This window comes from Mizuhopecten yessoensis, unplaced genomic scaffold, assembly GCF_002113885.1.
Source record: "Mizuhopecten yessoensis strain PY_sf001 unplaced genomic scaffold, ASM211388v2 scaffold716227, whole genome shotgun sequence".
Lineage (NCBI taxonomy): Eukaryota > Metazoa > Mollusca > Bivalvia > Pectinida > Pectinidae > Mizuhopecten > Mizuhopecten yessoensis.
The window spans coordinates 316,224-330,590 of NW_018480011.1; the positions used below are offsets into that span (position 1 = coordinate 316,224).

General features: G+C 35.4%; 1 protein-coding gene across 1 annotated transcript; it reads left to right on the top strand.

Moving 5' to 3' along the window:
- The first annotated feature begins 6,612 nt into the window (after positions 1-6,612).
- LOC110442203 (sulfotransferase 1C4-like) lies at positions 6,613-10,774 on the top strand. Its single transcript, XM_021485696.1, has 6 exons — positions 6,613-6,848; positions 8,380-8,578; positions 8,804-9,127; positions 9,268-9,371; positions 10,003-10,177; positions 10,494-10,774. Exons 2-6 carry the CDS (start codon positions 8,407-8,409, stop codon positions 10,604-10,606), a joined length of 888 nt encoding a protein of 295 aa, XP_021341371.1. The 5' UTR covers positions 6,613-6,848; positions 8,380-8,406; the 3' UTR covers positions 10,607-10,774.
- The last annotated feature ends 3,593 nt before the right edge of the window (positions 10,775-14,367 follow it).

Genomic DNA, 14,367 nt, shown 5'->3' on the forward strand with positions numbered 1-14,367 from the left:
TAATTAAAAACAGAATAAATCATATGGTAATTTGTATTCTTCTGTGTTTTTATGTTTACCTTTGATGACATTTGTTTCAAGACAAAATGGAACTGCGGTAGTGGTTAAGGTTACACCCATATATGCAGCTATAGTTTAAGGTGATTTAAAGGTGATATATACTACAGTATCCTAGTACATTGCTATTTATGCTTAAATTTGTTACATCTTAATATAAACAATACAATCGAAAGTAACTATGTCAGTCGTTCTTTTTGTTTATATTTTCTTGCTAAAATAGTTATAATGCTGTGTAAACGGAAATTAACTCGAAACCTACACATAACTTTTTAGACTTTTATTGTCATCCATCTATAATCGTAACATTTAACATAATATACCATTTAATCTGGCTTCAAGATTACTCAATATTATGAGAAATGAAGATAATTTCGAAAGACGAACTGAGAAGCTTAAAATAGATAGAAATTACCAAAAGGTAGTGTTCCAAAATCGAATTTAAAAAAACCCCGAAAGGGAACAATTTACTTACTGCATATACAATGTGGAGACTAACCTAAATACTATACTGTTCGGATACAATATAACCTAAATAAATGCAATATATGTCCTTAAATTAGAAGGTTTAATAGTTAAACGCAAATAGATGACCGCATGTCAGAAAATGTATTTTCAAAAGTTATAAATAGTGAAGACAAACTAAAGCTGAAGTAAATAATCATTCAAACAAGATCGACTGAAAATGAATAACTACACGATTAAATGACGTCTGACCACATTTTGGGTACTTTTGTTTACGTCCGAAATTGGTAATGAAAACCCAGGGTTGTTGACCTACAAATGTAAACGGTGTATGTATCACTAGGCGCACGCTAATGATTTTCATTATCGGGTGATAATGACAATAACCTCAACACAAGTTATTGAGTCAATTACACCTGAAACTGAAAATATTAGTGTGTATTCTCATATTTTGATTTTAAAATGAGCATCCTTTTTGTGCTCAGCCTTATTCTAAACAGTCCTTCTTTCGGGATTAACCAACTGCTCGCCATATACCTGACAATGCTTTTATTTAATTATCATATAACCTTATAAATATTATACAATGCAAACATAAGCTGGCTCAAGACTAAATAAAAAGGGGTTGGATAAGGGTTGATTTAAGGACACAAGGCCCAAAGCACAAATTATTAATCCAAAACCGTGTGGAACTTTGCAGTAGACAAACACAAATTGTATCCAAGTGATGCAGAGGGGACACGGACAGACTCTCTTAGAGGAGCGCGAATTGATGGCTGGTCAAGGTAGGTCTCTTAACCATAGGGCATGATGACATTACTAGCTGATCATGTGCGCGCTATGCTGATTGATCAAGCTTGACCATAGGATGTGATTTTTAATCGTTCGTTCACGGGCATTCCCCTTGTAGTGAGACTCGGGTCATCAAATAACACGTGAACAATATAAATAGATACCAGATGGTCAAGAGCTGGGCGTTGTCCTTGAATTGGGACATTACTATCGGTTACACAAGAGCCAACTTATATAATATGCATAACACAACTTTGTAGTGATTTACTCCGAGTGAACCAATTATAAATAAAATTACCTTCTTACACAAATGTCTTTATTTCATGAAAGAATTTGTTTGCTGTAAGCAATACCAAATTTGACATATATCTGATTTGTGAACGAATGATGAATTAGCTGTTGTCACAACTTGCATGTTCATGAGGTTGACTTAAATTCCCGATTAACTGTTGCACAGGACGAACTATTTGACGACGTGATAGCAAAACATATGACGGGCATTGCTTTAGAAGTGAAATATTCACTGTGATTGGCGTTTCATGACAGAAATGAATACTACCAAATCGTTTATTAGGATTAACAATACAATAAAATACAATATAGTTAAACTGATATTTTTGTTTTTTAAACTCACAAAGGGCTATATTAATAGCAACATTTATACCTTTTTGAACGTCATTTAATCTCAGTTCTGTGTGTTGTTTGAATATTGTCGAATCAATCTGTAGCTGCCACATATTATTCTAAAGCTTACCCTTCCGGAACACCAAGTCTTATTCTCCTTGCCTATTTTGATGATCTGAATGTAAATCTTCACTTCGTTTACATTTTATCATTGTTTTACCGATTTTGAGTTCAAATTGCGGTTTTGCTGATACTTCGCTATTCTTTCGATGTGATAATAATAACACCAAACATTTTAAAGACATTGAAAATTCGTATTCGTCTTTTGTTAAAGATAAATATATCAAGAAAATATAACACTTATAAAAAACATAAACAAACTCAATGAATAAAGAGCATTGTGTATTTGTCGATAAAGGTTCGCCATTATTTTTGCTGGTATACGTATCAATGAAAGAATGACATGTTTCTTTGTTGGCCTGTATCGTACCTTTAGAGCTGTTTTTTCAAATTTATTCGTATTTGACCTTTAAATGTAGCTTCCGATGCGACCAACATTGAGTACAATGTTCTAGCTGCAATACTCCTATGTGCATATGCCCGTGAACACTGAATGTATTGATGCTAGTGCGACCTACACACTTACACACCAGACCTGTCAGTTTCCACGTGGCGTCGAAACATGATACACATCATCTACATAGTATACCTAGCTATGTAAACAGTGACATGAAATAGTTCAGCAATACAAAAAATCAATGCATAAAAAAACTATTAAACACACATACCTATAAATTAAAAATACATACATATTTGTACCTACCCTGATGTAAAGACGAAAATATAAGACGTTTTAGCAGTTATGATCAACATCTAGAAAACGAAACACCCCTATGATGATACACACTAGAAGGATTGGTTTATTTCGAATTCTGAAAGTGGTCTCCACCTCAATTTTGCAATGGAAAAAAGATCATGAATTTGGATGTTTTTAATGTTTGAAATTGTTAGAATTACATATAAATTTCAATAACGTTTATGGTTTTTTTATCGATACAGATTTGTTCTCCTTACATTATCCCCGTTTCAAGCGAAAGCAAGCCGTTTTGATGTCTTATTATAATGCCGATAATAACGATTACTCGTATTTTAAAAATAAATGCGAGAAGTAGGTCTGAGCGTATAGCGTCAAAACCTACAGAGAAAACAAAAAGGGGTCATTTGGTTAAGACAAGACATATATACCACTAGTGTTGCTCATATAACTATACACTTTGTTTATGTAACAACAATTATGACACAAGTTATATCAACTTATATTAATAACTCTTGTTGTCCCGGATGTTAGCGTGTGGAGGGTCTTATTATGGGAGGTACCGAAGTACCCAGAGCAAACCGAAGTGTTCGAGAAGGTGACCTCATACCCTTTCACCTCCGATCGGGGGATCGAAACCCGGCCGCCTTGATGAAAGGTTTTCCACTGCATCATCTGACAACCTAAATGCTGTTAATTTGAAAATCATTTGTAACCTTTATCTGTAGCTTTTGGTGCGACCTACATCCAGTTAACTGTCCTAACGGTACTGCACTTATGTGCACATACACTGATATGTTAAACCTGTTTTGCTTCTGTGTGCTATTGGAAGACTTCCTGGTACGGTTTTATACTGAAGGATCTAAACACTAACACATCGAGCCTGTCAGTTTTCACTGGACGAAAGAATATACACGTTTCTCATTTCATATTCATGAATTAACAAAATAAGGATGTTGCTCAATTACGACATATGACGTATGTAAACCTCTTAGGAATGAAGACGACGATATGTCCTGTTCTTTAATCAGAAAAACATATATTATTCCATACAGGATTAGAAACCAATTCTTACACAAATGCACGCCGCCGAAACATCAGACTCTCGTTCGCTTTGCAATACATTGTCGTGCCCTTTCTAACGAACACGAGACTCGTTGAAGCAGAGGAGTGCAACCCTGTTTCGGGAATATTTTGTTGTTTCCACAAGGAAAGAATATCTGGCCCTTTATAATATTCTTAACACCATAAGGGTAAGCTATTTATGACAAGCACGTTTTACATCTATATAATTTGTACTAACCATTCCCTCTGTTCATCCCACAAAGTCATATGGATATTCAATGGTATATGTGAAATGCAGAAATATTCCACGGAAGCGCACGAAAAAGTATGGGAACATATCCCCAGTACATGTAAGTTACAGACCCGTACACGTTCGCTGTTCCACCTTGGACGCAAACGGTACGGAAGTGCTACGCAAACGGTACGGAAATGCTACGCAAATGGTACGGAAATGATACACAAGTGCTACGCAAACGGTACGGAAATGCTACGCAAACGGTACGCTGAAAGTGGAACAGCAAACGTGTACGGGTCTGTAGCATTCAAACAAATATAAACTCATGGTGTCCACATAACTATATGTAACACTGTTTCAGTGATTTCTGTAATCGTTATTTTTGTAGATTGTGATGGTAGAGTTTGGTTGACATTCGTAAAAATGTTGAACACGTGAACGATAACGAACATGAATCCATTACACATAGATATAATCAGCAGGTTTACATCACTTAGATATAATCAGCCACTTCACATTTCTGTAACGGTGACAATCTAGTCCGAGGCAAATCTGTATAACCAGCCCGGTGATAAAATAATCTAATGCTCAGACTTTTTTTTTTTTTTTTTTTTTTTAACGTTAACATCATTTATATTTATATACAAATATGGTTGATACAGAAAAAAGAGTAAGCGATACTTTGGCCTTCCTGGTTTTGTGTTTTGCTACAGAGATATTTATATTAAATGGAGGTCTGTTTAAAGGTTATTGCTCTATGTGACACCTCTATATGCATCTATGTACGCTGTCAGTGTGTGTTGATTAATTGTTACAGTAAAGAAGCGATTTTCATTGAAAACTCTATTGTATATTATAAGCACCATGTCAAAGACCACTTTCGAGAAACTGCCACTTGTCTAGGTAACATTCTTTTGAATTACATGTCAGTAAATGACCAAACACTGGAACTTATATGCATGTGTAATATATCACATATAAGAAACATATTTTCCTTAATATACGGGTAGTCAGTGCTATGGTGTATTTAAAAGTGCCCAAACGAAGAGAAAGTAGTATAATTTGTCGTGATAGGGGTTAAAATCCATACTTGGTAAAAGTACCATCAAATAACTCTCTTACTACAAACGTTACATTTTTGTTGGTGAACAAAACGTTTATCATACATTTTTTTTTTTATTATTATTGATTACAGACAAAATGTATATAAACATAGGGCTTCTAATGTTTTCTGTCATCGAGGGAATCCGCCGCCCCCTCCCCCGCACTTAATTTAACTTAACGACTTGTCAACTTACAATTTAAACCTAGTTTGACTGTATTATAAATGGTTTATTTATCTACTTTGATTTGCTAAATAATTATTATTTTTTTTCACACGCAGAACACTCCAAACTTTAAACCTTAACTAGAACACTGACATGTCAGTAAGTGCCCCGTCTTGTGGCAATATACTCCCCATAATCACAAAGAAGCAATCTGCCCATATACCTGAGCTTGGCATTTGACATTTGGACTTCAAAAAGAATCTCTAGGAGGCAAATATACATTTTACATGTGAGTCTTGTTTCATTTCACCTCCATATTTGCTTGGCTAACAAAAATGTAAATACCGGTGCAATACTCATATGTTAGCTTTTATTTGTTCTTATTTCACCTTAAATACCTCCTCCATCAAGAGCCAGGGTCAAAATCAGGGATCCACTTTGTCTTTGACCTTGGACCCAAATTACCTTGACCTTTAACCCAGTGACCCTGATCTGAAGTCAGTTGACTTGTTCTTTAATTACTACCAACTTTGCTTCATAATATCATAACAATATGATCTAAGTAAAAAATATAAAATTTGACCTTGATATTGAACCTGTGGACCCCGTAACAGTCCCTTAGGTCAGATGGTTCGTGTCAATGTCCGAACAACTTTGCTTCATAATAGCATAAAAAAATGTTCATCATTAAAAAAAAATTAATGGCATTGACATGGATCCAGTGACCTTGACATTAAGCCATTTGACTCCCCATTTACTTGACTGTTGATCAAATGACTCCTTGTTTAATTCCGTCTAACATTGCTTTATAGTGTCATAACAAAATGTTCATCAGGGAAAAGATACAAAATTTTGAATTAGAGCTTTGACCCAGTGACGTGGACCTTTGGTAAATTGACTCCTTGTTTAATTCAACGTTGCTCCATAAGGTCTTAAAATGCTCCTTAGTGAAATGCTACAAAATGTGACCTTGACCTTCGACTTAATGACCTAGACCTCTGAACAGATGCCCTTGACCTTGATTCAGTTGACTCCTTGTTAATCGGTGAGAAGATGCAAAACCTGGACCTTTGAACCTGATGTCCTTGACCTTTGACCTTGACTTTTTACCTCAGAGTGTATTTTTGTGAACTTAACATCTTGACAAAGTTTCATGTAAATCCGTTAATAAATACTAAGTATCAGCTAGTGGACGGACGGCCGGCCGGCCGGACGGACCGACAAACGGACGGACGGACCGACGGACGGACGGACGGACGGACGGACGGACAGACGGACAGAGTGATTACTATAGGGCACCCGTATCTCCGATAAAAAGGCCTTCATACGGCGGTCATGAACTTGGAAATATCAGTATGTCTAGTAAATTGATTACATGTAAATGAACATGTGTGGGATAAAGCAGGTCGAAATGAGTGACGGTTACCCTGTGTGTCACAATCTAGAACATTAACATGCGATCAGCACATCATATAAAATGATATTACGAGGGACGCATACCACTGTTAGCTAAAGCTTCGTAAGGGTGGTAAGTTCGTTCTTTTCAATATTTATATTTCTTTATAAGTATCTGTACGGCCAGAAAATTAATTCACTCGTAGACGTGTTTGTTGGTTGACAAGAGCTATTTAATTTGCAGAAACATAAAGGGTATGCATTGCATGCTGTGCTGTTGACATTAGGTAGTATTTGATGTTTAGGATATTGAACTTTTAATATACTCAGACGTAAGCGTGAGATATAATACATTTTTGGTGTTACGTCTGTACAGACGGGCATGTTTTCAATACACGTGCTAGTATACTGATGTTTTGAGCGGGGTTTGTTGAGTGCTTCCATTGGTGATTATTGTGAAGCCAACACTGAAGTAATGTTTCTGCAATCTTGTTAGTTTTTTCAGTATTTTATGTTTATATGATTTATTTCACACAAAAAATCATTTTTGAAATAACGTCAGGTTAGGTCCCTTTCCATCAGTCAGTTAAGGTTTAATTGACACTTCAGTACCCTATTGTAGTTTTTGTATTGTTCATGCATTTACATAGCAATCGGTCTGTCTTTTGCTTTATTACTGGTCAATCGTAAGTTCTTTATATTGTTCCATCATGTGACGTGATTCAATAGTGTTGGTATTTTCAGTTTTAACTGTTTAATTATTGTTTTGTCTTTGGTTTTCCTTTAAGGTAAACAGATAAGATCGTTCGGAATACTCATATTGATTTAATAGTAGGAGGTATTGTTTTGCAGTCCATCATGCAATCTCCACGCCTCTCTTATTCATTAATGATGAACATCATAGTTGCTTTGAGTATGTTATCTTACTTTTATTGTTCCAATCTGTTAAAAAAAGTTACGTTTTTTGTCATAGATAAATAAATCAATAACAAAACATGATCATCTACGATAGCAAAGGTAACAATATTATGACGTATGTATTTACTATCATTAAAGCATGTCCCATGTGTAGATACATACAACTGTATGAGCCCTACATTACTATACCCCATACCGTATATAACGCGAAAATCATTTCATAGGATTTTTAGGCGATCCCGGATGTTTTTATGTAATCTGATATCATCCTATTTATGGATATCGACATTACAAAAATCACATAATAGTAACATTCATTTTCTAAAGTACATTATTCCTGCAATCCTAAGACTTGTTCTTGATCTTTGTGAACATTCGTGCCATGAAAATGTATAACATTAAAAATAATATTGATTAAATTGCCTAAATGATAACATTTTATATACGTGACCGTCAACTTATTTTCTACTTCACCATTTGTCCATTGACGGACTATGTCAATATACGAAATGATATGCAAACAATCTATCAAACCGTACTTTCAAGTTCTTATACTTTAATTGGGAGAAACTCGACCAGCCATCTTTCAGGAACACTCCGCTACGTGTCGTATTTTCTGTTACAAAACATGCAGAAACAACATATTTACCTTTACTAGCACAAAAAGTGATACCGCTATACAATTTTATTTCAATAAAGTATACAAAGTAGTAAATATGAAAATTAAATTGTTTTTTTCTCAATAGTATCACCATATTGACATTGCTGTTGCCATGGAGATCAGGAAGATTGAGGACAGAGGAGGGGAGGCGATACTTACCAAATACTATGACGGAATTCATTTCACACCAAAAACTCCTGGGAATGTGAAAGACCATTTAGAGGCAATAAAGAACTTAAAATACAAGAAGGGCGATGTACTTATCGATACTTTCCCTAAAACTGGTATGTTGACAGTTAAGTTTAAAATCACGCGGATCGTATGCATAGTACTAAATTGATAATTGGCATTATATAACCTATTAAATTATGTAACAAACGACACTTTCTTGTATGGTAACTAGAATGTCCAAATTAATTTATTAGGAAATAAAATTAATGACCAATGAATTATAATGTATGATACAAAAATGGAAACTTGTTGCAGTGAATAAAATGTCATATTTTCAGGAACGCACTGGACTTTCGACATTGTGAAAATGTTGAAAAACGAACAAGCTGAATACAGTTCTGGAATAATCATGCTTTTAGACTTCGCACCAAGCACGGAATTCGATGCCTTAGACAGCCCTAGAGTTCTGATGTCACATTTCTATCCGCAACATATTCCGAAATTTGTCGTAGACGAGAAATGTAAAATCGTCTATGTCTACCGGAACCCAAAGGATACAGCAGTATCTATGTTCTCCTTCCTGAAGCAACTAAACATCAAGGGAATGAAAGGTTATAAAGGCACATGGGAACATTTCTTTGAATTATTCACCACAAAGTCAGGTGAGTACAATCTGCTAGAGCATATTCGTTTAATAAGAACCAATCTAACAAAGTATAATTGTATAAGTATCGATGAATAAATCAGAGTATAACACGTAAATCTATGTATATTTGATGAGTTAACATTGTTTTCGTTCAAGTGCACTATAATTCGTGGCTCGAGCACATGCAATCATGGCTGGACTTTAAGAAGAAGAATCCGGACCTGCCCATTCTGATGATATCATTCGAAGACATGAAAAAGGTATTTTATTTTTTTAATAAAAATGTGTACAGACGCAGGTCGTGGAATCAAATTGTTTGACTGTTTTCCTAATGAAAAATGTACTTCAATATGTTTTAAAATTTTAAAAATATGCAAGTGTATGGTGTTTTTTCATTTGATGAATATTTTTTCTGATATAATTTTCGTCAATAACCCGTTATTTTCCATTATTCCGAGCTACCAGATTTCAAACAGCTAGCATATTCTTCAAGACGTTCAGGAATTTTAGAGCATTATGACATGTAAATGTTAAACGGGCGTCAAAGTTAACAACCTAAGTACATGTTTTAGCGCACTCAAATTCTAGCGTATAAGTTTTAAATAAATTAGCGCATTAGCCTATCTCAACAATATGGAATATAGAACAATATACAAAAACTTGAATGGGCCCATTGATAAGTTAGTACAATAAGTAACGCGAAAAGCGCTAAGAGAAAACTACTGCTTAAAATGTTCAGGTTAAGAAGTATCACAACAATATTCACGTCCGTACGATTCTTTATACTATCCTTTCTATGATCTTCCGATTGGGCATTCTTTGGACTACTTATATATAATTATAGGCTACATATTCAAAAATACTAACGGTAATAAGGTTTGTATACTTCAGGACCTCAGAAGCTGTGTTCAAAAGATTGCAGAACATCTTGGTACCAAACAAGACCCAGACTTTCTTGACGAAGTGACAAATAAATGTCAGTTTAGCGCCATGTCGAAAGCAAAGAGCACAAACGAAATTGAGACGGCCATGAGCGCAGACGGTAGCAATCCATTTTATCGGAAAGGTAATTTGTTTAAAGTCTAGTGGATACCGAAGTGTAGTAATATCTGTAAATCGGGCTCAGGATCGATGAAGCTATTGCAGAATATGCATAACAGTCATTACAATCCATTTTAATTTTATTTTCAGGGTTTAACATGAAATTTTGTCATTTCAAATAATGGTTTAGTTCATATCTTGGGTTTTCCCTTTGCAATATGTACCCAGTTCAATCCGAACACTAGTAGCGTATCAGTAATATACTAGGTTTTAAATCATTTTGATGCAATACAGAAATATGTTAATATATTGGTGACGTCTGTTCAAACTTATTATTCCAGGTGATGTAGGCGATTGGAAGAACTGGTTAACTGTTGCTCAGAATGAAATGTATGATGCCTTGATGGAAGAAAGTATGGCAGACATCGATATAGAAGTGAAATATACCTTGTAATAGACATTTACCACAATTGGTTATAACTAGATCGCAATTTCTATCTTTTTAATATTTTCAATCTGTGAATGAACATGGAAAATGATTTTGGTGTGAAAAAAAAGGTCATTGGTTTGGGAACAGTCCAGCAAAAAATAAAAACCGAATAAATCATATGGTCATATTTAGCCTATACTTCTATGTTTTTATTTTTAACTTTGATGACATCTGTTTCAAGACAAAAGGGTGGTGATTCAACTTTCACCCACATATGCATTTATAGTGTAAGTAGTGTAAGGTGATTTAGAGGTGATACATACTACAGTATCTTATATGTAGTACATTGCTATTCATACTTTAATTTGTTACATCCTAATATACTGAACAAAAAAAAAAAGAAACACGCAAAGTCCCCCCACCCCCACCCCCCATGCAGTATCTACCCAAAAATCATCCAAGCGTGACGATGTCATTGTGTGACTTTGTGAGCTTCTCTAGTCCAAATCACTTGGCGGGATCAAGATAAGCTTGTAGTTTTTCAAACAAATAATCTCAACGGATACTCTAAGTTCATCAACACTAATTTGCCACGTTGGCATTTTGATTTCGCCATTGACTGAGATGCTTAACGCAAATTCAGAGGGGTAGAGCAATTGCGATGTTAATGGATGGTCATAGCAAAACTGCTGTTGCACGGCAATTTGGTGTTGGCCCGTGTACATTTAACCGTCTCTCTGCACGTTTCCTTGCTACTGGGTTCGTTTCCGATCGTCCCAGGAGCGGTCGTCTGCGTGTAACGACTACACGACAAGACAGGGCGATTCGATTGTCGCACATGCGCAACAGATTCAAGACTGCTGTAGAGACTGCGTCGCATACCTTAGGTACTCATGGCAGACCCATTAGTCCTCAAAATGTCCAGGAACCGCTTGCGTTCCGAGAGAATCATTGCGCGCCGACCTTATGTTGGGCCACCTCTGACACCACGGAGGCGGCAAGTTCGTCTTAACTGGATGCGCAGACATGGCCCGAAAAGGTTTGGGATGCGTCGATAGAGGCGTGTAATGTTCACCGGCGAGTCTTGATTCTGTCTGTATCGCTCAGACGAAAGAAAAGGGGTAAATCGCAGACTCGGTAGGGCTTCTGTAATGGTTTGGAGAGGCATTTCCAAAGGAGTAAAATCCCTATTAGTGGTCCTGGATCAAAACCCCAATGATGTTCGATACAGAGACCAGATCCTCCAATCACATGTCCTTCCACTTCTCAGACGTCATAACCTGATTTTCCAGCAAGACAATGCTCGACCGCATGTTGCCAGAGTCTGTCGTGATTTTATCACGGCAGACAACGTTCAGCCTCTGGAATGGCCCCCATATAGCTCCGGCATGTCTCCAATTGAGCATATGTGGGATGAGCTGGACAGGCGTATTAGGAAACGTCAAAACACCCCAACTAACCGCGCCTAGTTGATCGCAGCATTAATACAAGAATGGAACACCATTTCCTTTAGGGCGAATAAATGTTCTCATGAATTCAATGCATAGGAGAATCCGTGCAGAGATTCGTGCAAAAGGTGCCCACACCAGGTACTGAAGTGTCATTTTGTTTTTCGCGGAATTCCCACTTTGATTAACTACTGATGACACGAGTGACTTCACACATATTTTTCTTCTACAGTATTGTAAAGAGTAGACTTGTCCCTCCACATTGAAATACAATTTTGTACAAATTTCCAAAATATCATAAGCTATTAATTACATAAATTTATTGTGCGTTTCTTTTTTTTGTTCAGTATATAAACATTACAATCGAAAGTGACTGTTTCTTGTTAAAAAAGTCAATAATGCTTTGTAAACGGAAATAACTCAAAACCTACCGATAACTTTTAAGACTTTCATTTTCATCAATCTACAAACGTAAAATTTAACATAATATACCATTTAATCTTGCTTCAAGATAACTCAATATTATGAGAAATAAAGATGATTTCGAAAGACGAACTGAGAAGCTTAAAATAGATAGAAATTACCAAAAAAGCGCTCCAAAATCGAATTAAAAAACCAAACGAAAGCAAAAAGTTTACTTCCTGCATATAGAATGTGAAGACCAACCTGGTCATAATCAGTAAGAATAAAATCGTAATGATGGACTGGATCATTATTTTGTTGTACAGAAGACAGGTTTTTGAAATGATTGAACAGTTGATTACCATTACACATTGGTGTTTTAGCTTTCTTCTTACCAAATTTCTTATAAAAAGACCCGGGGTTATGTTTTCTCATATACTCCAACATATCACCTTCTGCGCTCAAATATTGCCTCTTAAACTTACTTTCCAGGATTTTGTACTCTTTTTTCTTACGGATTAGAAGAGTGTGTGTCCAGTAACATTTGTTAATGTTGAAATTCTTTAAAGAAACTAAATAATGTTTACGTAGAGCTCTAACACGATCATTAAACCAGGGCTTATCTTCGGAACTAGAAAAGGTATGGGTGTCAACTTTAACAGGGGGCTTATCAGTGTTATTTTTGGGCGGTTTTCTTAGAAAAAATGGTTTCATAGTCCCAAGTAAAACATCAGTAAAATGACTTACACAGGTATCAATATAAAATTGATTTAATTCATCATTGATTAAAACTGATTTCTTTATTAAGTCTAAATTAACTCTTAAAGATTCGATAAACTGATGTTGGTACTCCTCCTTCCATTTATACACAGGTATATCATTAAAATTACCATCATCATACTCATCATCATCATCATCATCATCATCATCATCATCCTCATCACCACCTCCTAAATAACAGTGTATTTCAAAGTGCAATAGAGCATGGTCGGAAAATTCAACAAATTCGTAAACCATGATTTTTTTAACAACAGAAAACATACTAAATGGCATTAATACATAATCAATAACACTCATTCCATTTGCACCAAAAAATGTAAAATCACTAGATAGATTGTCTAGGTCTCTAAACATAACATACATACATATATATCTTATTACCGCAATTCTCCTTGACAACTAACATATGGGTAACAAATTATTGGAACATTTGATGGCAATAACACATCTAAAATCGCCATGTCGCTAGTACTACATGTAATATCCGATTATAACAAAAAGAATCAACGATGCTCGGCAAAACAATAACAATTAAAAATAGAAATAACGTTACATAGTGGCGTGCCAATAATATAATATATATCCAGTGCATCTACATCCATACAATGTGTATATAAGTACATTGAGAAAAAAAAAAAAAAAACCAGTTTCACATGTCTACGTATGGATGGAAACCACAATAACTGATAACAAAAATCCACGTGGTTGGGTACGTGATCCGTCACCTGTAAAGATCGAATTTGGCAGTTCTTGTAATAATCAAAATTTTCTTTCTTTAAAAACTCCATACCCATTCTTATGAGTATGTTTCCAGCTTTTGACCTTGACATCATACTGTTTGTCTGCAAATAGATAACTGTAGTTAAAATAACGTCAGCCGGCCCCTTGACACTTTAAATTATTACAGCGGTCACAATCTAGACCGAGTTAAACAGTACAAGTTCGATCAGCTTAATGATGAAATTCTTCCAGTAAAAGATCACGGTTCGTGATCGATTTATTAAAGATTACTTCAACGCGGTTGCTTCAGCTTTTTATTGAAACGTTTGTTTACAGTCTATATGATAATGAAGTTGCTAAATAAAAAATACAAGTTTACTTGCACTGTATTGGGTTGAAAATTCCAAGAAACGATTGAGTTGTGAAGCTAACAAA